The sequence below is a fragment of the Mercenaria mercenaria genome, chromosome 1, assembly GCF_021730395.1.
Source record: "Mercenaria mercenaria strain notata chromosome 1, MADL_Memer_1, whole genome shotgun sequence".
NCBI lineage: Eukaryota > Metazoa > Mollusca > Bivalvia > Venerida > Veneridae > Mercenaria > Mercenaria mercenaria.
This window is the reverse complement of record NC_069361.1, coordinates 86507054-86531780: the sequence shown is the minus strand read 5'-3', so window position 1 is coordinate 86531780 and position 24727 is coordinate 86507054. Positions and strand designations below refer to the sequence as shown.

At 36.3% G+C, this 24727-nt stretch overlaps 1 protein-coding gene across 3 annotated transcripts in view; it reads left to right on the top strand.

Annotated features, from left to right (window-relative positions):
• LOC123531546 (centrosomal protein of 170 kDa protein B-like) overlaps positions 1 to 24727 on the top strand; it is a 163444-nt gene that overhangs the window by 11061 nt on the left and 127656 nt on the right. Inside the window, exon 1 of one of the 3 annotated variants that reach the window (XM_053553218.1) lies at positions 42 to 798. The exons of the other annotated variants lie outside the window; for them this stretch is intronic. Coding sequence (XP_053409193.1) covers positions 709 to 798 — 90 coding nt within the window. The 5' untranslated portion in view covers positions 42 to 708. Of the gene's footprint in view, positions 1 to 41; positions 799 to 24727 lie in introns of those variants that run through there. 3 annotated transcript variants of the gene reach the window in all.

The window sequence follows — 24727 nt, the reverse complement described above, 5'->3', positions numbered from 1 at the left end:
TTAATCTGCCGTCACTCTGACTTAAAATTGCCTATCGTCACATGATACGCTAGTGTCATTATTCAATACAAATGGATTTTAACTTGTGTTTAAACACACTTCATTTATTGTTAGTTCCAATTACAGATTGCTCTTTACAAGTACTTTATTTGGAACTTGACTGTCACAGTGCTGTTTTTCTGTAATCAGTGATTGAAATAGTAAACATTGAAAATATAGATAGTGAAATGTATACATTTGCGGAAATTTGAGTCATAAAGATTTAAAAATGAATTAAGTGCAAAGATTTATCATGAAGTTAAGAGTTGACTTCATTACCTGGATTAAACAGTATGATATTATTGTAATGTTTGATATCGGCTCTGATATCAGTGTCCGACTGGATAAACTGGCTGTATACAGCTGATTGTGGTAGTCTAAAATGATGGATGTATTGTGTTAAACTGACAATTGTGTCGAAACGTTGTTCACTTTATAGTTTATATGGGGATGTAAAGTTCACTAGGAATCTGTAATTACTTGTAATTATTTTAATATCTGGTTAATTACCGTTGTGTTTTTTCTCTTTGTGAAATTTCATTGTATATGAACAATTTATAAAAGTTGAAAGTGTTTTAAGGATGTATGCAGTATGAATGATAAGATAGGGATTGAAGGGTATGTCAGTATGTATGTTTTACTGACAAAGAGTGGATTACATACATTTCCATGAAGGGTATGAACATGAAGCCAGTGAGGAGACGCAGTTTTCAGCGCCTGTATAGGACAAGATCCTGTCCAGCTGGCCGATTTAGAAAGGTAACCAGTACTTACAGTTATACTATAAATAGCAAGCTTGTAGAAGAAATTTTATTGTTTATACAAAGAGATTTGAAGACATCCTATCTATGAGTTTCATTACTCATTGACCTGAATGCAAGACATGCTTCCCTCACATATATGTAACAGTAGATTTCAACTATTACTACATTTATTCAGTAATTTAAGGGAGTAGATTTTCATTTTCTTTGTATTTATTCATATAACTCACCAAATATCAATCGGAAATGCTTTGAATTATATTTGAATTCTTTAGAAAATGGTTTAATTTTAGACTTTTTAAGCTTCATTGGCATAGTGATAGAAAATGTTACAAGATTTTCAAACAGTTAGATTACATTTTTGTATGCCAATGATAGAAAAAAATGAGTGAATGATAATATGTTAATTTTCAAACTCTTAGAGGTTCTGGAATGTGGTTGTAATAAGCTGGCTGTAATCATAGCCTCATTACAGAAGTGTTTATTCTTTGTCGCTCAGCTATTTCAGGAAATTTTTAGTAATTTACTGTACTTATGTCCAATATAGCCTTTTATATACCTCAAGGCAAGGCTTTTATGCATATGTTATTTTTCGACATTATTTGATATTATTATTACTTTATTTTTTTTCATGTTGGAAGAATATTTTTTTTTGATATTCTTGTCAAATTATAGAGATTGTATGTAAAAATATACATGTTCAATTATTTATTTATTTATTTTTGTACAAAAGAATATTTTTGACTATTAACTATGTGTCACTTAAACAAGATTATACAGTATTGTGTCAAAGTTAAAGCCCATTTCTGCTATACTGTAATTAGATAAAAATCAGCAAGGTCATTTTAACATACTTTACTGCCAAACTTATATAAATCTATTCCATCTAGTCTGTAAAATTTGAAGTGTAATAACATACATATAATATATATTTTGGTTGAAAACTTGTTTTAAAAAATAATTATTTTTGTTTTTATTTATTTATGAAAATAATCTGCACCTGTGCATGTTAATTGTAGATCACATTGAGGTTTGTAAGAAGAAGAAAGAAGGAAGCAATAAATATATACAACTACATGTATAACGCTAACATTATAAGCTTTTATTATGTATTATATTCTTGAATAAGTTTTTTTCTAGAAACAGAAGTAAAAAGATTATAATTGAGCCGTGCCATGGGAAAACCAACATAGTGGCTTTGCGACCAGCATGGATCCAGACCAGCCTGCGCGTCTGCGCAGTCTGGTCAGGATCCATGCTGTTCGCTAATGGTTTCTCTAATTGCAGTAGGCTTTAAAAGCGAACAGCTTGGATTCTGACCAGACTGCGCGGATTCTACAAATCAAGATTATTTTGCAGTTGTTTTTGGAATTGAACCTGAAATAAACTGCATTTCTTCGGAATTTTTGGTGACCATGCAGCTATATCTGTATATATATAAATTTATATGTTTGGTCACATTTTCACTCTTTCATACCTTTCTGCAGAAGTTACTGTTTCATCTTACTCAATATTGTTTAAGATTTCATATCTGACGAGGAAAGGCGGTTTTTTGATCTTTTCTTTTGAATTTTGGGTAACAACATGTAATATATATACTAAAGCTGTCTGATTCTATAATCATTTTAAAGTGTTTATTTAATCGCAAAGAAATAATCCTATTTTGATATTGAGAAGTGCCAGATTTCAAGCATTGGGAAAATACAAAAGTTTGAACTGACTGTGTAAGTGCTGCTTTGTTAGAACAGCCTAAGACCATTATGTATAGTAACAAATGGTCAAAATACATTTTGATTTGTCAAATATTTTTATAAAATATTGAATAATTACGTATCAATCTTTTTATACTGTAGCTTTAATGGAGGACCTTGGATTAATGCTTTTCTTCATTCATAAAATAGTACAAAGTTGGGTTTTTTTTCCTTGCACAAGAATTTGCTACTGGTTTTAACATGCAAGATCATTTCTTTTAGCATACAAATTTTACTGATTTTATTTAAGCATATTGCTTTCCTTTATACTGATATATTAAGAGGGGCATTTTTAGGTATGTTTAACATAAGTCTGAAATGTTTTTCACTACTAGGAAAGCATGCTTCATTTGTGAAACATGCAGTAGTGGGCATTGTTACAAGGCATTGTGTGTACAGCATCCTGATTGGATTATCATGCTTGTTTGCTTGTTATATTTGAGGGTCAAAGCTACATAGTTGAATGTTGTGTCTGTAACATACCTGTTTTGATTTCTGCTGTTCAAGTATATACAGCAGTTGGCACAGTGATGCAGGGTAGAGCATTGGCCTTCTGGTCTGGTGGGCACAGGTCAAGTGAGATCATTTCACCATTGAAACAACAATCCCTTACCAAGACATGAAACCGAAGTCCAGGAAGCATTGGTTTGAGGCTAGTTAACATAAGTTGTTAAAACTTTTTATGCCCCCGAAGGGAGGCATATAGTTTTTGAACCGTCTGTCTGTCTGTCGGTCTGTCGGTCTGTCAGTCTGTCAGTCTGTCCGCATTTTTCGTGTCCGGTCCATATCTTTGTCATCGATGGATGGATTTTCAAATAACTTGGCATGAATGTGTACCACAGTAAGACGACGTGTCGCGCGCAAGACCCAGGTCCGTAGCTCAAAGGTCAAGGTCACACTTAGACATTAAAGGATAGTGCATTGATGGGCGTGTCCGGTCCATATCTTTGTCATCGATGGATGGATTTTCAAATAACTTGGCATGAATGTGTACTACAGTAAGACGACATGTCGCGCGCAAGACCCAGGTCCGTAGCTCAGAGGTCAAGGTCACACTTAGACATTAAAGGATAGTGCATTGATGGGCGTGTCCGGTCCATATCTTTGTCATCGATGGATGGATTTTCAAATAACTTGGCATGAATGTGTACCACAGTAAGACGACGTGTCGCGCGCCAGACCCAGGTCCGTAGCTCAAAGGTCAAGGTCACACTTAGACATTAAAGGCTATTGCATTGATGGGCGTGTCCGGTCCATATCTTTGTCATCGATGGATGGATTTTCAAATAACTTGGCATGAATGTGTACCACAGTAAGACGACGTGTCGCGCGCAAGACCCAGGTCCGTTCCTCAAAGGTCAAGGTCACACTTAGACATTAAGGGATAGTGCATTGATGGGCGTGTCCGGTCCATATCTTTGTCATCGATGGATGGATTTTCAAATAACTTGGCATGAATGTGTACCACAGTAAGACGACGTGTCGTGCGCAAGACCCAGGTCCGTATCTCAAAGGTCAAGGTCACACTTAGACATTAAGGGATAGTGCATTGATGGGTGTGTCCGGTCCATATCTTTGTCATCGATGGATGGATTTTCAAATAACTTGGCATGAATGTGTACCACAGTAAGACGACGTGTCATGCGCAAGACCCAGATCCGTAGCTCAAAGGTCAAGGTCACACTTAGATGTTAAAGGTCTTTTTTCATGATAGTGCATTGATGGGCGTGTCCGGTCCATATCTTTGTCATTCATGCATGCATTTTAAAATAACTACGCATAAATGTGTGACACAGTAAGACGACGTGTCACGCGCAAGACCCAGCTCTGTAGGTCAAAGGTCCTAAACTCGAACATCGGCCATAACTATTCATTTAAAGTGCCATCGGGGGCATGTGTCATCCTATGGAGACAGCTCTTGTTCAACATGTGATGTAAAATAAACTCAGAAAAAAATCATTTCTTGCATCTGCTTGACTTGCAGATGGGACTTACTCAGAACCATATTTCATACGTTTAGCTATTTCAGGTCTAGCTTTTTTCCTGTGCTAGATTCTAGAAGGTTGATCGCTCTTCTATATTTCATTCAGACTCATTATTTAAGACCAATGTTTACTGCATCTTGAAGCTTATTTATCATCTACTTGGAAAGGCCTACTGGTGTCATACAACAGGGTTTGATCACGATGCCAGTGTGGACCTGAACCTGTGACCTCTTGTTCTGTCTTGATTTCTGTCCATGCTTTTGTGCCTAGGTCTCTTCCACAAGAAACACCTGAAACCTCACTGTCTCACCAGATTTGTCATACCAAAATCTCAAAAGTAAATACTTGGATGTAGTCAATGTTAGATCAAAGTTAATTTGGTAGCACTTTACTAAGGATTCTTTGCAAGCTTGTTGTAAAGAAAGATGACTTTTTGTGACATTTTATTATGTTAATCAAATCATACAAAAACCTCTCCCTGACTTAAGGGCAGACATGTTTGTGTGTTTTGGCAAAGTATACCTGGCTTTAGAATATGTACCGTCACTTGAACACCATGTTTGTTCATAGCGACAAAAAGGAGTGGCTCGTTTGCATTTTAAATGCATGTTCCTATGCTTGGTTTGTACAAATAGAGGTTAGACAGGGCACTAGCTTTTTTTGCGGCATACAAAATCAGCGGTGATATAGTAAAATTGTTTAGCGTTTCGATAAATATAATCATTTTATACCTATTAAATGAGGTTATAACTTATGCAAATTTTAATGATTGAAGTGTAAAGCAACTTGGTTTTCATTTCGTTCCCTCGCATGTGGGCTAGTGTGTCAGTAGCTGACAACATTTGATGGACAGTTAAGAAAAGTTTTAATATTGTCCAGTTTGTGAATAAAAGCTAATATAGATTTTAAGTGATAAAAGGTGAAAAACTTCATCTATATAGGCCAGTGTGCAGTAATTCTTAGGTTGTTGTGCATATCATAGGCAGGGATTTTTTTTTTATTTGATAAATCTATATAGATCTACATGTATTGAAGTAGAACTTATCATGTGAAAATGTACTGTTTGGCATCATGTTGCATATATAGAAATGTAAGTTCTTAATGAAATAAGAAACAAATTTTCATTTTATCCCAAAGAATATTAAAATTAAATGTTTCAATGTAAATTTTTCCATTGACCCCTGTTATGAAAAATCATACACACTATGTTCCTTAACGTTTTATATGTGTGATTGTGATAACATAGGTATGCCTACACCTTAAAGCTAATCTCAAATTTCTGGCATCTTAATGCATATTTCATCAATGTCAAAAATCTATTTAGGGTTTACATTAATCATTAAAAAATATAAAATAATGGCTTTTTATTTTTCTTATGTTTTGTTAAAGTATGTATTGATTTATAATAAATCAATTTAGAGAGCACTTCAGAATATGATGGGTGTTGCACAGTTACGAGCACAAATTGCAGTGATTTTAACCCAATAAAGTTACCCAACAAAACAATATGATTGCATCACTATGGCTACATACAAAAGGGTGCAGCTGTATGTTTTAGTGCAAGGTAAAAAGGTGAAACACAATATTAAAATAAATGTTACCAAACATAAGTGAAAAATCTATATATATATCTAAATCACACCTAGTAGTGTGGTCCGACTCTATTAAAGGTGCAATGAGTTTATCATTTTAAACTGTTGTTATCAGAAATCCCCTTAAGATGTGATTTTGTCAACAAAGAAGTCAATTGTCACATGACATTCTAAATTCACTAGGCTAGCAATGCAGTGATAACGTTATTTGTTAGGTACTGATACAGGTCCATGATAAATAAAATATTTCGAAACTAGCTAAGTTATGTTATGTATTTATTTCCGTAACTTTTAGTTGTTAAGGATCATCAGTGTACTTGTTCATATATTTTAATGAAGTTCCTTCACTGCAGTGGGTTAGAAACCATGCTTGTAATGTACAGTCATGCTAATTCCTTCTTGCAGAAGTTTGCCAAGTCTATTTAGGTACCTTGATGTGCCGGAAGTTATGTCCATTGGAGCACCTAGTGTCTTCCTTACAAAGTTGCCATTTTAACTAAATTGCTTCGTTGAGACCTAAAACCCAACATCAGTATTCATATACCATGCTGCATCTTATAATGATGCGGGATAATAATAAATAGCTGAAATATATGAAATAAATTGATAAAATTAAAGTTAGCGTGATTCATGAATTTGTCAGAAGTCCCAAACTGAATGTGGTTTATACCTATCTTAACATGCTAAAAATAAGAACATCGTAATTTTGCCATTTCAGGCACAATATTTACTGTAATTAAACACATCCTGTTCATACCTACTGCAAAATTCATCTGTTAAAATCACTAGAATATATCAGCTGACTTCAAATAGAAACAGTATAGTACTGACTGAAATATTTATGGAAATTAGTATCGTAAATTATCTTTTAAATGATTTGAAATTTTACAAGTGTTAATGAAGTAGAAAGTAATAAGATTTTGAAAGGAAAAAAGCATTTGATGAAGATGGGGGGGGACTGTTGACCTTTATTCGACCTTACATAAAAAGTGTAAGAAGATACTGATGCAAGCATTTCATATAGCAACAAGATGTTAATCTTGCTTAATATTATGACTTAATGTGGTTAAAATTTAAATAAATATTTTTCATATCAGTAGGTTGTTAGTAATGTTAAAGATTATAAAACCATAGTATTCCAAGGTCCAGAGTTAACGTCTGGATCTGGCTGCACATTTTCCCCCACCACATGTCAAATATAAAGGCAAGATGTACGTTCTATGTGATGGTATGATAAAAACACTGTGTCTGAAATCATTTGCCCTGCACCTTTGATTCATGCAGAGTTGTTAGATCATTTGCCCTGCACCTTTGATTCATGAAGAGTTGTGAAATCATTTGCCCTGCTCCTTTGATTCATGCAGAGTTGTGAAATAATTTGCCCCCCCACCTTTGATCCATGCAGAGTTGCTAAATCATTTGCCCCGCACCTTTGATTCATGCAGAGTTGTGAAATCATTTGCCCTGCACCTTTGATTCATGAAGAGTTGTGAAATCATTTGCCCTGCTCCTTTGATTCATGCAGAGTTGTGAAATCATTTGCCCTGCTCCTTTGATTCATGCAGAGTTGTTAAATCATTTGCCCTGCACCTTTGATTCATGCAGAGTTGTAAGATCATTTGCCCTGCACCTTTGAATCATGCAGAGTTGTAAGATCATTTGCCCTGCACCTTCGTTTCATGCGGAGTTGTTAGATCATTTGCCTTGCACCTTTGATTCATGCGGAGTTGTTAGATCATTTGCCCTGCACCTTTGATTCATGCAGAGTTGTTAAATCATTTGCCCTGCACCTTTGATTCATGCAGAGTTGTAAGATCATTTGCCCTGCACCTTCGTTTCATGCAGAGTTGTTAGATCATTTGCCTTGCACCTTTGATTCATGCAGAGTTGTTAGATCATTTGCCCTGCACCATTGATACATGAGGAGTTGTGAAATAATTTGCCCCGCACCTTTGATTCATGCAGAATTGTGAAATCATTTGCCCCGCACTTTTGATTCATTCAGAATTGTGAAATCATTTGCCCTGCTCCTGTGATTCATGCAGAGTTGTGAAATAATTTGCCCCACACCTTTGATTCATGCAGAGTTGTGAAATCATTTACCCCGCACCTTTGATTCATGCAGAGTTGTGAAGTCATTTGCCCTGCACCTTGATTAATGCAGAGTTGTGAAATCATTTGCCCTGCACCTTTGATTCAGGCAGAATTGTTAAATCATTTGCCCTGCACCTTTGATTCAGGCAGAGTTGTTAAATCATTTGCCCTGCACCTTTGATTCAGGCAGAGTTGTTAGATCATTTGCCCTGCACCTTTGATTCATGCAGAGTTGTGAAATCATTTGCCCTGCACCTTTGATTCATGCAGAGTTGTTAGATCATTTGCCCTGCACCTTTGATTCATGCAGAGTTGTTAAATCATTTGCCCTGCACCTTTGATTCATGCAGAGTTGTTAGATCATTTGCCCTGCACCTTTGATTCATGAAGAGTTGTGAAATAATTTGCCCTGCACCTTTGATTCATGCAGAGTTGTTAGATCATTTGCCCTGCACCTTCGATTCATGCAGAGTTGTTAGATCATTTGCCCTGCACTTTTGATTCATGCAGAGTTGTTAAATCATTTGCCCTGCACCTTTGATTCAGGCAGAGTTGTGAAATCATTTGCCCTGCACCTTTGGTTCATGAAGAGTTGTGAAATCATTTGCCCTGCTCCTTTGATTCATGCAGAGTTGTTAGATCATTTGCCCTGCACCTTTGATTCATGAGGAGTTGTGAAATAATTTGCCCTGCACCTTTGATTCATGCAGAGTTGTTAGATCATTTGCCCTGCACTTTTGATTCATGCAGACTTGTGAAATCATTTACCCTGCACCTTTGATTCAGGCAGAGTTGTGAAATCATTTGCCCTGCACCTTTGGTTCATGAAGAGTTGTGAAATCATTTGCCCTGCTCCTTTGATTCATGCAGAGTTGTGAAATCATTTGCCCTGCTCCTTTGATTCATGCAGAGTTGTGAAATCATTTGCCCCGCACTTTTGATTCATTTAGAATTGTGAAATCATTTGCCCTGCTCCTGTGATTCATGAAGAGTTGTGAAATAATTTGCCCCGCACCTTTGATTCATGCAGAGTTGTAAAATCATTTACGCCACACCTTTGATTCAGGCAGAGTTGAGAAATCATTTGCCCCGCACCTTTGATTCAGGCAGAGTTGTGAAATCATTTACCCTGCACCTTTGATCCATGCAGAGTTGTGAAATCATTTGCCCTGCACCTTTGATTCATGAGGAGTTGTGAAATAATTTGCCCTGCACCTTTGATTCATGCAGAGTTGTTAGATCATTTGCCCTGCACTTTTGATTCATGCAGACTTGTGAAATCATTTACCCTGCACCTTTGATTCAGGCAGAGTTGTGAAATCATTTACCCTGCACCTTTGGTTCATGAAGAGTTGTGAAATCATTTGCCCTGCTCCTTTGATTCATGCAGAGTTGTGAAATCATTTGCCCTGCTCCTTTGATTCATGCAGAGTTGTGAAATCATTTGCCCCGCACTTTTGATTCATTTAGAATTGTGAAATCATTTGCCCTGCTCCTGTGATTCATGAAGAGTTGTGAAATAATTTGCCCCGCACCTTTGATTCATGCAGGGTTGTAAAATCATTTACGCCACACCTTTGATTCAGGCAGAGTTGAGAAATCATTTGCCCTGCACCTTTGATTCATGCAGAGTTGTTAAATCATTTGCCCTGCACCTTTGATTCATGCAGAGTTGTAAGATCATTTGCCCTGCACCTTCGTTTCATGCAGAGTTGTTAGATCATTTGCCTTGCACCTTTGATTCATGCAGAGTTGTTAGATCATTTGCCCTGCACCATTGATACATGAGGAGTTGTGAAATAATTTGCCCCGCACCTTTGATTCATGCAGAATTGTGAAATCATTTGCCCCGCACTTTTGATTCATTCAGAATTGTGAAATCATTTGCCCTGCTCCTGTGATTCATGCAGAGTTGTGAAATAATTTGCCCCACACCTTTGATTCATGCAGAGTTGTGAAATCATTTACCCCGCACCTTTGATTCATGCAGAGTTGTGAAATCATTTACCCCGCACCTTTGATTCATGCAGAGTTGTGAAATCATTTGCCCTGCATCTTTGATTAATGCAGAGTTGTGAAATCATTTGCCCTGCAAATTTGATTCAGGCAGAATTGTTAAATCATTTGCCCTGCACCTTTGATTCATGCAGAGTTGTTAAATCATTTGCCCTGCACCTTTGATTCAGGCAGAGTTGTTAGATCATTTGCCCTGCACCTTTGATTCATGCAGAGTTGTGAAATCATTTGCCCTGCACCTTTGATTCATGCAGAGTTGTTAGATCATTTGCCCTGCACCTTTGATTCATGCAGAGTTGTTAAATCATTTGCCCTGCACCTTTGATTCATGCAGAGTTGTTAGATCATTTGCCCTGCACCTTTGATTCATGAAGAGTTGTGAAATAATTTGCCCTGCACCTTTGATTCATGCAGAGTTGTTAGATCATTTGCCCTGCACCTTCGATTCATGCAGAGTTGTTAGATCATTTGCCCTGCACTTTTGATTCATGCAGAGTTGTTAAATCATTTGCCCTGCACCTTTGATTCAGGCAGAGTTGTGAAATCATTTGCCCTGCACCTTTGGTTCATGAAGAGTTGTGAAATCATTTGCCCTGCTCCTTTGATTCATGCAGAGTTGTTAGATCATTTGCCCTGCACCTTTGATTCATGAGGAGTTGTGAAATAATTTGCCCTGCACCTTTGATTCATGCAGAGTTGTTAGATCATTTGCCCTGCACTTTTGATTCATGCAGACTTGTGAAATCATTTACCCTGCACCTTTGATTCAGGCAGAGTTGTGAAATCATTTGCCCTGCACCTTTGGTTCATGAAGAGTTGTGAAATCATTTGCCCTGCTCCTTTGATTCATGCAGAGTTGTGAAATCATTTGCCCTGCTCCTTTGATTCATGCAGAGTTGTGAAATCATTTGCCCCGCACTTTTGATTCATTTAGAATTGTGAAATCATTTGCCCTGCTCCTGTGATTCATGAAGAGTTGTGAAATAATTTGCCCCGCACCTTTGATTCATGCAGAGTTGTAAAATCATTTACGCCACACCTTTGATTCAGGCAGAGTTGAGAAATCATTTGCCCCGCACCTTTGATTCAGGCAGAGTTGTGAAATCATTTACCCTGCACCTTTGATCCATGCAGAGTTGTGAAATCATTTGCCCTGCACCTTTGATTCAGGCAGAGTTGAGAAATCATTTACCCGAGTTGTGAAATCATTTACCCTGCACCTTTGATTCAGGCAGAGTTGTGAAATCATTTGCCCTGCACCTTTGATTCAGGCAGAGTTGTGAAATCATTTACCCTGCACCTTTGATTCATGCAGAGTTGTTAGATCATTTGCCCTGCACCTTTGATTCATGCAGAGTTGTGAAATCATTTACCCTGCACCTTTGATTCAGGCAGAGTTGTGAAATCATTTGCCCTGCACCTTTGGTTCATGCAGAGTTGTGAAATCATTTGCCCTGCACCTTTGATTCATGCAGAGTTGCCGTGCACCTTTGATTCATGCAGAGTTGCAGTGAACAGGATAGAACTGGTATAGATTCTAGGTTAACTGCCGGACAGTTACTTAACAATTGAAATACCCTGTGCTAAACCCAGAATATTTCCACTAAATACAGTCAGACTAATCCAGTGGGCTTCCATGTGACTGACTGGAGTTGAGGCCATATTTCTGTAAATGTTTTTGACAGTTCTCTTTATCCCATACTCATATACACAAATATGGGATATTTCATATTGGGTCAATTTTTCCACTTTAATGCATACCTTTGCACATAGGTACATTTACCTGCATTGCAGTAGAATAATTGCAATAACTGTCATAACATGTCCTATTATATGTAACTGCAGCATTATGACTAATGCAACCGGATATAACAAAAATCTTCTGTATTATGTTTATGATAATTGAAGAATAGGATGTGCAAGCATGCATTTATGATTTTTTGTACAGTTTGTGAATATTTCTAATCCGGAAATCAATTCTTCCGTGGTAAGAAAGAAAAAATAAATGAGCCACGCCATAAGAAAACCAACATAGTGCATTTGCGACCAGCATGGATCAAGACCAGCCTGCGCATCCACGCAGTCTGGTCAGGATCCATACTGTTTGCTTTCAAAGCCTATTGCAATTAGAAAAACCATTAGCGAACAGCATGGATCCTGACCAGACTGCGCAAATGCGCAGGCTGGTCTGGATCCATGCTGGTCGCAAGTGCACTATGTTGGTTTTCTCATGGTGCGGCTCAAACGATAATAAATTCATTTGTTCACTGCAATTAATTTCTATAGGTATTGAGTTAAACTTGATTTTAAGTTTGAATAGTTTTGTTTCTGAAAACTGAAGATTTTAACATTTGAACTAAATGCAAAAACAAATAAAGAATTTATTGTTTAGCTGCTTATAGGTGTAATTTACAAATGGTGAAGACATTGATAGATTATAATCAGCACAGGCACATCCGTGAAACTATTTGCTAGTTTTTAGCTCGACTATTCATAGAATAGTAGAGCTATTGCACTCGCCCATGCGACGGCGTCGGCGTCCGCGTCCCGATTTGGTTAAGTTTTGTATGTAAGCCGGTATCTCAGCAACCACGTGTGGGAATGGATTGAAACTTCACACACTTATTCACTGTGATAAACTGACTTACATTGCACAGGTCCCATAACTCTATTTTGCTTTTTTACAAAATTATGCCCCTTTTTTGACTTAGAAATTTTTGGTTAAGGTTTTGTATGTAAGCTGGTATCTCAGTACTCACTAATTGGAATGGATTGAAACTTCACACACTTGTTCACTGTCATGATCTGACATGCACAAAGCAGGTTCCCTAACTCTATTTTGCTTTTTTACAAAATTATGCCCCTTTTTCGACTTAGAATTTTTTGGTTAAGGTTTTGTATGTAAGCTGGTATCTCAGTATCCACTAATCGGAAAGGATTGAAACTTCACACACTTGTTCACTGTCATGATATGACATGCAGTGCAAAGGGTCAATAACTCAACTTTACATTTTACAAAATTATGCACCTTTTTAAACTTAGGAGTTTTGGGTTAAATTCTTATATGTAAGCTGGTATCTTAGTACCCTCTAATGGGAATGGATTGAAACTTCACACACTTGTCCACTGTCATGAGCTGATAAGCACTATGCAGGTTCCATAACCCTATTTTGCTTTTTTTAAATTATGCCCCTTTTTCGACTTTCGTATTCATTCAATCGACAAGGCTGTTGAATAGTCAAGCGTTGCTGTCCTCCGACAGCTCTTGTTCATAATAGCAGTTCATTTTAGATGCAACACAGTTGTGCAACATTGCATAATTAATACCACAAAAATTCAAGTTTATTGCTTCTATGAATTTTAGACCATATTTATTTTTGAAACAAAAACAAACAAAAAGAAAATGTTATGTTCTCAGTAATCATTTACATAACAGAAGCATAACAACTATCATAAGACAAACTACCCAAGAATGTATAGGTTTTGAATGTGATGGTAATGCTGAAGTCAGTATCAGATGCTATAACATGAAGAGATGAGATGATTATGTCACAAGTTGAGAGCACAAGGACTGTCAGCATCATTTCATGCCTAACTTGCAGAAATGTTGCAAAGCTTAAGTGCCCGTGTGCATATTTTAGTATGAAAATGTCAGCATCAGTGAATGTACAAAGTGTACATGACATCATGTAACGGCATGAAGTTGCAACACTGGCATAACACGGCAGAATGGCAGTGGATATGTATGCAAATTTTCTTGACATCATGTAACACCAGGAAGTTGCAACACTCATCACAGAATAACACTGGATATGTATGCAAAGTGTACGTGGCATCATGTAACACAAGGAAGCTGCAGCACTCACATAGCATCACAGATTGACACTGGATATGTATGCAAAGTGTACATGACAGGTGGGCCGGTGGTCTAGTGTTAACACGCTTGACTGCCAATCCAGAGGTCCGGGGTTCGAATCCCGGTCCAGGAACTTGAAATTTCTGAGATGCTCTTGAGTGTCTCTCACCTGACCAAGATGCCTATACTGGTTCTTCCCAGGAAAGACGACTTCGCGTGTATCGGTGCTATACACCGGGCATGTTAAAGAACCAGACTGTCTATTCGCAAAAGAGCTAGGCTAAGTTAGCAGGACAGGCCTGTATCTCTCTCTGTTCTCTCTGTCTGTTCTTGGGACTTTATCTCACTCTGTCCCTCTGGTCAGATCGCTCTGTGTCTGTACTAGTAGAGGATGAATTTCGCACCCTGTGTGGCTGCGTTAGCTATAGGTTAAGCGCCTTTGAACGTGTTTATCATGAAAAGGGTGCTATATAAATCTGGTATAATAATAATGACATCATGTAACACCAGGAAGCTGCAGCACTCACATAGCGTCACAGAATGACACTGGATATGTATGCAACATGTACATGACATCATGTAACACCAGGAAGCTGAGGCACTCAAATAGCATCACAGAATGACACTGGATATGTATGCAAAGTGTACATGACATCATGTAACACCAGGAAGCTGCAACTCTCGCATAGCATCACAGTATGACACTAGATAATGTATGCAAAGTGTACATGACATCATGTAACACCAGGAAGCTGCAACACTCACATAGCATCACAGAATGACACTAGATAATGTTTGCAAAGTGTACATGACATCATGTAACACCAGGAAGCTGCAGCACTCACATAGCATCACAGAGTGACACTAGATAATGTATGCAAAGTGTACATGACATCATGTAACACCAGGAAGCTGCAGCACTCACATAGCGTCACAGAATGACACTGGGTATGTATGCAAAGTGTACATGACATCATGTAACACCAGGAAGCTGAGGCACTCACAATGAATCACAGAATGACACTGGATAATGTATGCAAAGTGTACATGACATCATGTAACACCAGGAAGCTGCAACACTCACATAGCATCACAGAATGACACTGGATAATGTATGCAAAGTGTACATGACATCATGTAACACCAGGAAGCTGCAACACTCACATAGCATCTCAGAATGACACTGGATAATGTATGCAAAGTGTACATGACATCATGTAACACCAGGAAGCTGCAGAACTCACATAGCATCACAGAATGACACTGGATAATGTATGCAAAGTGTACATGACATCATGTAACACCAGGAAGCTGCAGCACTCACATAGCATCACAGAACGACACTAGATATGTATGCAAAGTGTGCATGACATCATGTAACACCAGGAAGCTGCAGCACTCACATTGCATCACAGAATGACACTGCCAATACATGACATAATGACTTTGTAACACCAGGAAGCGGCTTCACAAGCCCTACTTCTTCATCAACCGCAAGTTTTCATTATACTATTTTATAATGAATCTTGCAAATTAATAACAAAATTATTCATTGTAAAGTACATTGAATATCAATTAAAGAGTGATTAAATGAACAATAGCTATAAATCATAGAAACCTTGTGAGTCATTATAGTCAATGCTTGAGATATTTTGTACAAATGACAAATTACCTGAACTTTACAGGTGAAGTGAGTTTCATTGATTGAATTTGGTAAAAGTTTATTCACTCACTAAAGATGTGCTTGCTTCAGCTAACAAACTAGTACAGAAAAAAAATCATGATTTAAATTGGCAGCTCACAATAACAAAGTAAGTGACAGTTTCCTGTATGATTTCCATACAGCACTAACCTAAAGTAATAAAGTAAGTGCAGATACCATGTAGAACTTACATATAGCAGTAGCAGTAAATTGCAGTAACAAAGTTAGTGGCAATACCCTGTTGAACTTCCATACAGCACTGCTGCAGCTTGCAGTAATAAAGTAAGTGACAATACCCTGTGTAACTTCCATACAGCATTAGCATAAGATAACGAAGTAAGTGACAATACCCTGTGTAACTTCCATACAGCATTAGCATAAGGTAACGAAGTAAGTGACAATACCCTGTGTAACTTCCATACAGCATTAGCATAAGGTAACGAAGTAAGTGACAGTACCCTGTGTAACTTCCATACAGCATTAGCATAAGATAACGAAGTAAGTGACAATACCCTGTGTAACTTCCATACAGCATTAGCATAAGATAACGAAGTAAGTGACAATACCCTGTGTAACTTCCATACAGCATTAGCATAAGGTAACAAAGTAAGTGACAATACCCTGTGTAACTTCCATACAGCAGCAGTTTACAGTAATAAACTAAGTGACAATACCCTGTGTAATTTCCATACAGCATTAGCATACAGTCACAGAGTAAGTTGAAATATCCTGTGGAGCTTACATATAACAGCAGCATCAGCAGCAGTAACTCACAGTCACAAAGTTAGTGACAATACCCCTGTGTAACTTTATACAGCAGCAATTCACAGTGACAAAGTTAAGTGACATTACTCTATTGAAATTCTATACAGCAGCAGTAAGTCACAGTAACAAAGTTAGTGTAAGTGACAATACCCTGTTGAAATTCAGCAGAAGCTCATAGTAAGAGAGTAAGTGACAAATAATTGTTGGAACTGCATACAGCAGAAGCTCACAGTAACAGAGTAAGTGACAAATAACTGTTAAAACTGCATTCAGCAGAAGCTCACAGTAACAAAGTAAGTATATACAATACCCTGTTGAAACTGCATACAGCAGAAGCTCACAGTAACAAAGTAAGTATATACAATACCCTGTTAAAACTGCATACAGCAGAAGCTCACAGTAACAAAGTAAGTATATACAATACCCTGTTGAAATTCAGCAGATGCTCACAGTAACAAAGTAAGTATATACAATACCCTGTTAAAACTGCATACAGCAGAAGCTCACAGTAACAAAGTAAGTATATACAATACCCTGTTGAAATTCAGCAGAAGCTCACAGTAACAAAGTAAGTATATACAATATCCTGTTAAAACTGCCTACAGCAGAAGCTCACAGTAACAAAGTAAGTATATACAATACCCTGTTGAAATTCAGCAGAAGCTCACAGTAACAAAGTAAGTATATACAGTACCCTGTTGAAACTGCATACAGCAGAAGCTCACAGTAACAATATCCTGTTGAAATTACATACAGCAGAAGCTCACAATGTTCAACTTGTGTGCTGGAACAAAGGAAGTAGCAATCTCCTGTGCAACTTGTGTACCAGAGCTACTACATTAAACAATAAAGGGGCAATCCTCAGTACAACTTTTGTACATGTGCTGCTCTTATTAACAAAGAAAGTGGCAATACCATGTACAACTTGTGTGCAGTAGCAGTTCTTATTAACAAAAAAGTGGCAATGTCCAATGAAACTTGAATACAGAAGCAACAATACTAGTGTAAGGTCTTACAGTAGCAGCTCGCATGGACAAAGAAAGTGGCAATACTGAGTGGAACATCTGTACAGTAGCAGCTTATAATCACAAAAAGTGGCAATATCCAGTGCAACATCTGTACAGCAGCAAGTCACAGTAACAAAGAAAGTGGCAATACTGAGTGCAACATCTGTACAGTAGCAGCTCATAATCACAAAAAGTGGCAATATCCAGTGCAGCATCTGCACAGCAGCAAGTCACAGTAACAAAGAAAGTGGCAATACCCATTATGATTATGTCTGTACAGTGGCAGCTCACATAAACAAAGAAAGTGGCAATACCCAGTGTTACATCTGTACAGAAGCAGCTAAGTGGCAATGAGCAGTGCAACATCTATACATCAGCAGCTCACATTATCAAAGAAAGTGGCAATGTGCAGTGCAATGTTTATACTATAGCCGCTCTTTGTACTGTGCAGCTTCTGTATAGCAACATTGCAGGGAAGGATGTTGTTTAGGGAAGAAATTCGTCTATTTGGTAACACATGCATAATGAATCGTAGGAAATATAAGAGAAGATATTGTGAATTTGGCTATATTATTAGTTAAAAATTCCATATTTGTTTAAACTAATTAACTTTTGTCAGTTTTGATAGGTAATTGTGTTTTACTCAAGTAAAAGTCACTTACTATGTTATATGTACATGGAATATGTTTTAGGAAGTGATGTTTACCTTTTATTCTCCTTCAACATTTAAGGAATGTGTAGAATAGGACTTTCCCAGTTTTAAAATTAGTTTTATTAGCCTAATAGCCTAATTGGAATGCTTCTATAAAGTTTTAAATGTTCTTACTACATGCAAGAAATATGCGCTGGTACATTGAGGAACAATCCAGAACACGGTGTCAGTTTGAATGAATTGTTTCATTTTTTCTGATTTGTTTTGGTAAGTACCATGCTAGTAAGGTTATGAATGGGACTTTTAGAAAAGTTTAAATGGAAATGTTTCAATGTCCTAAATGTAAAAATTGACAGACAGACAGAGGGAAAGCACTAAATCAGTATGTCTCTGCTGCTACATGAGGGAGACATAATACTACATTATCAGTCTTATTCATTTTATAATGTGATTACTAGAAGCCCCTCCCAACTTGAGTAATTTTGTGTTCTTTTAGGAAATTAAGGAGTGCATGCTAAGCCCAAATAAAATATGAGCTGCACCATGAGAAAACCAAAATAGTGCATTTGGGACCAGCATGGATCCAGACCAGCCTGCGCATCCGCACAGTCTGGTCAGGATCCATGCTGTTCGCTAACAGTTTCTCTAATTGCAATAGGCTTTGAAAGCAAACAGCATAGATCCTGACCAGACTGTACAAATGCGCAGGCTGGTCTAGATCCATGCTGGTCGCAAATGCACTATGTTGGTTTTCTCATGGTGCAGCTCAATTATATATATATATATATCTAAGTGAACTCTATAAATGAAAAGAAGTTTGGTACTAAATAATCTGTACTTTACAATAATAAAAAAATTATGACATAGTGATAATAACTCTAGTCCCATTAATTCAACCCAGTATAAGTAAATGCTATCAAGATTCAGACTTAAGTTTTTTTTATGTGCCATATGACATTGAAATTATTATGTGGCAGTTACCATCAGTTTTTAGCATAAAACATCCTGTATATCTACATTACCTGTCTTTATCTTACTGATGGATTTTTTCTTTTTATTTTTTCTCCTTTTATTTCAACAATAATATCTCGTAAATTTATAAATTATGGCAGTTATATGAAAATTTTAGTAGATTTGCAATATCAGTGAAAATCACTTTCAATTTGTTATTGTATAATAAGTAAATGGATTTACAGTTTAATGGTTCAGATCTTGTAGATACCATATCTGTGTAGTTTAAAGTTTCATGCACATATTATATGCTTACTTGATTTCAATAAATGGAAAAAAACTAAAAATCTGACGTCCCCATTAATCATTATAGAGTGCAGACTGACTTATTTTGTAGGGAAAGAATTTACAAAAGTAAAAACTTGTAACAATGACTGTACAGAAAGGTCTTAGCTCCGTTGGTCATTTATAAAACTGTTAGCGTTCAAGGTCACATCAGCACTTGTTCTACTCATTGTTACATAGAGTGGATATAATTTTAGTTTACCTTTTGTTGGAGACATTCCCTTCTGTTGCAACTGATGAAAAAAACATTTCATGACATTTAAATGAAACTCTTTCAAGTAGGATCACTTTAAATTGTTAGGAGACTAAAAGATGCCAAACATGGAGGAAATACTGGAGACATTACTTCTGCACATTATACTGTGACATCTCAATGTTCGAAACAGTACACTGATTTGTTTTCAAGTTTTGAATTTCATTTTACAACTAATTTGTCAGTTTCTCTCCAAAGGTGATTTCTCAAATATTAAATTACATGATGAAGATTGTTACTATAGATAGTGTAGTGTCATTGCGAGGTTATTAGCTGCAGGGTCTGAAGTCAATTCTGTCATTAAAATTTTAATGTATGACCACTACAATTGAGTTGTTACTTGGCTAACCAACTGTAGCTGTTAACAAATATTTACCCATTTAACAAATATAGTGATTAAATCTCCAATTGAAAAAGGTGTTTGACCCTGTTCGTTTTAGTTTAACCAAGAAAGGCAACTCTGTATAAGAAGTAATTTACCTGTTTAAATATGCTGTGAAGAGTTGTCCCCCTTACGTCATTATTTTAACAATGTCCTTCCTGGTGTGGTTTTCTTCTCATATATATTAGCTTAACAAATAAACCCAACATCTTTCTCATGGTATTTGTGCCTGGCAACAAAATCCATCTGGAGTGACTTTCTGGAGTGTAACTTTCTGTAATCAAAGTTGTTACAATAGGAAGGAAGTACAAAACCGTTACAACTCATTATATTATATTTCAGGTGTGATAAATGTGTTTATATTCATTTATGACATTTATGATTTGATTGTGTTAGAACTATAAAGGCTGTAAAGGAACAGCCATTAATTTAAAATGCATTATTCATTATTTGTCAGTTATTCTGTTGTTATGTCATTAACTTAATTAGATGTTGGTGTTGTATGGCATCAATTACCTGTTTACTTAATTTCATTTACCAGATACATTGTGGCATAGCTAATAGTTGTCCTCTATATATTAACCTTTACCCTGCTGAATTTCTAAATGTTCAATTTTGGCAATACCATTTATTATTCAAAGGGTGTTCACTGAAAATTTACTGACTGAAGAGCGAACAGTGCAGACCATGATTAGCCTGCACGGATGTGCAGGCTAATCTTGGTCTGCACTGGTCGCAAAGGCAGAATAACTCTCCGCCAGCAGGTCAAAGGTTAATAGAGCAGCATTTTGACATCAACAATAAGGGTCTTTTGTCTATAAACAGCACAAGACTCAATGTGAGAACAAACAGTCAGGACACTTGATACTATATTTACAAAAGTAAATTAGAAGTTTTGCATTTATATCAGTTACAAATGACTCACCCTTAGTGTGACATGAAAATATAACTTTCAGTAATAGCATTAAGAATTTACCAGATAAGCATGTTAATTGTCTGATGTGATATCAAAATTTGAACATGTAAAATGATATTTTTTCAGTGATTGACTCTGAATCAGGTTACAGTATTTAGGACCTGTACTATGGTATCCAGGGCACAAAATAAAGTCAAAATTAAAATGGAATTTTAAGCTTGACTGTATTTCAAGGTATATGGAGAGCTTTCCTACTCACCCTTGTGTAGTCATTCCAACTTTTCTCTGTTATTATTGCCGTATCGATGAATTTGCTTCATATATAGAACAGTTGTTCCTCGTAATCATCCTTTTCATATAACACAAGGGCCATAACTCTTGTCATCCATTAAGGGATTTTAATATTACTTGACACAAATGTTCCCCATAATGAGACAGTGTGTCATATGTGATACCAGGACCCCTAGCTCAAAGGTCAAGGTCACATTTGAAGGTCAAAAGTCAACATTGCTCTTTTCCTGTCCAGTCTATAAAATGGTTTAATATAAGCTCATGTGTCATTATTGGACCCAATAAAAAAAAGGTGTATTTTCTTGAGAATTACTTCCCTTTAATTTCAGAATAAAATCAAAATTGAAATTAAATATTCTTTTTTAAAGTTATAGATGTTGTAAGCAGTCAGTAATTGTAGATTTTTGTAAATGCAAATCTTAATCCAAATGTTGTGTTATAATATATTGTACCGTAGATGCCCATGTATAATGCGCAGTTTTTTTTACCACCCCTGAGTCATGGATGTGTACTATACACGGGTATAGATAATTTTCCAACTTCAAAACAAGTTTGTTGATGAAAAAAATATAAAAAAATCACAAATACTATGATACTAATTAAAGATCGAGTATTATCTTTAACTGAGATCAAACTGAACAACAAAATTGACACAAGGTGACACGCTAATTGCCAATAATTACATGCCATTCGATTGTAACTAGTTGATCACACCTTTTGTTATCGATTTGAATCGAGAAGCTCATGTCATTTTGAAAGATACCATTCTGAAATATTGAAACAGTTGCTTTCTATTTATTCAAAATACTTAATTAAAAGGAAAAAAACAACAAACTAATATTTCATTAGTTTTATTTTCGGAAAACAAAAATCAATAGTACTGCGAGACCGATGCTGCTTTCCGCAAAATTTATTACCGGTGTCGATGTAACTCTACTTTCATTTTCCATCCACCTCAAAATTGACAAAAATGTTTTTTTCCCAGGATTTTGGACTAAAATCGGGGATGTGCATTATACACAGGTGCGCATTATACATGGGTATCTACAGTATAGATTATACTATATTGTTTATAATACATCATTGACTGATATCAGATCATTATATAATGCTGTGGTAGAGAAAATGAATTGCATTCCACTGTCTTAGGAGACTTTGTATTGCATGACAATACTTCATTCTCTTGTTTCCTTAAAACATGTACTGAAGTATAGTAGACAAAATCAGCATTCCCTGGTCATAAAATTATTGTATAAATGTTATAATGTAATATGTCACGAAAACTATTGTAATCTTTTATAAGCTGTTTAAGTTTGTGGTTTTGTATACACCAAATCTTTATATTGCCCAGTATGCATGATTTGAAACCACATGAAAGTACATAGGTTTGTTCACTGTCTGCTTCAAGCAACACCCCTGGTGTCAGCTTTTGGGCTGTCACAATGATACTGTATTGTATGATGATTTGTTTAAGAATATTTCAAGGATTTCAACTCAGACATTTTACTGTATCTCAAAAATTCATTGTGTATTAAATACCTGGTGATTCCCTCCTCAACAGAGCGACTAAGGCCTGTTTGGGTCTCTTGATTTTTGTGTCCCCTAAAATTTATTGTCTCGGGTGTTACTTTCCTTATTCCCCTGCCCCTTCACATTCACACCCCCTCTCTTTTTACGGTGAGTGAGGTTATGTACCCACCATGTACTGGCTGGAGCTCCCAACTGGTGATTTTGTCTTGGTGCATCCTGGAGGGGTACCAGACTGTGTTCCTTTGTGTATTCTGCTCTACTTGTCTGTATATTTTGCTTTGTCTCTGTGAGCACTTGCGTATGTTTGTACGTGTGTTTGCAGGTCTTGTGAATGTCCATGCTTACACTGCTTTGGGTTTTTGTCTAGGGAGGCTGTGTCTTTTGTTTTGGAAACTGAAAATCTTTGTTTCCTGAAATTTGAGGTCTTATTCGTCAAAAGGAAGTTGACTTTGAGCATCATGAAGTATTTGAGGTGTTATTGGAAGTGTAGTCTCTTTTATAAGTCTCTATATTAGGGTTCAGCAGATATTGGAAGTAGGTAACATTTTATGCAGAGAGAAATACATGTTTTTCTTTAAATGATTAGGTGTTTGTTTTTGTGTAAAAAGAATGTTCCTCTAAACATTAAATATTTGATTAAGGTTTCGATGGAGGCCTTGAGAAACAAAAATCAAACAACACCAAATCAGAGAAAGAAAGAGTTGTTTGACATGAAAATTGAACAGCATGTAAAACATGTATTTTACTTTACGAAACAAGTGTCAGTATACTGATATAAACATTGAATTCCGGAAAAGGGCTGCCTAAAGGGGTTCCACTTCCGGACAGTTAAACGCCTTTAAAAACTCATCATTTTCAAAGAACTGTTACACATGTTTGTTTTGATGCATTTGCAATAGCGTGCGAGTGGTGAAATTTCACGTTACAAGATGGAACATAGTTTTCAGCAATTGTTTATCTTTTTTTCTTTACAAATGGCATTCATTTTCAAAGGGAGACAACTTTTTCTCAAAGATTACTTAAAATAATCGGAAAAAGTTGTTTCCCTTTGAAAATGAATGCCATTTGTACTTAAAATAATCGGGAACAGTTGTCTCCCTTTGAAAATGAATGTCATTTGTAAAGAAATAAAGATAAACAATTGCTGAAAACTGTGTTCCAACTTGTTATGCGAAATTTCACCACTCGCACGCTATTGCAAATGCATCAAAACGAACATGTGTAACTGTTCTTTGAAAATGGTGAGTTTTTAAAGGCGTTTAACTGTCCGGAAGTGGAACCCCTTTAGGCAGCCCTTTTCCGGAATTCAATGTTTATATCAGTATACTGACACTTGTTTCGTAAAGTAATATACATGTTGTACATGCTGTTCAATTTTCATGTCAAACAACTCTTTCTTTCTATGATTTGGTGTTGTTTGATTTTTGTTTCTCAAGGCCTCCATCGAAACCTTAATTGTAAAAGTTGGGTATCATTTCCATCTATATAATAAGATTTGTAGGAGATTTGACACTGGTGAAAAAAGCTGTATGGTTGTGTAAGATGATCACATCACTTTGAGGCGTAGCACATCTGAATTTGTTTACGTATACAGTTGTTTGGACGTACTTCTGAATGAAAAAGACGGGCATGCTATGAATATATTATATACCTCATTATTTTCTTAAATAAATGCATAATAGTATTATATTGCAATAGCCAGAAATTGTATTGGGTGAAAAAAAGGTAAACACTTATTTCGTCATATGTTATCAAAACCCTTCATAATAGATGTTGATTACAAAATGTATTTATTTCTTAATAACATTTAGCAAGTTTAATGTTCCCTATATTAGATAA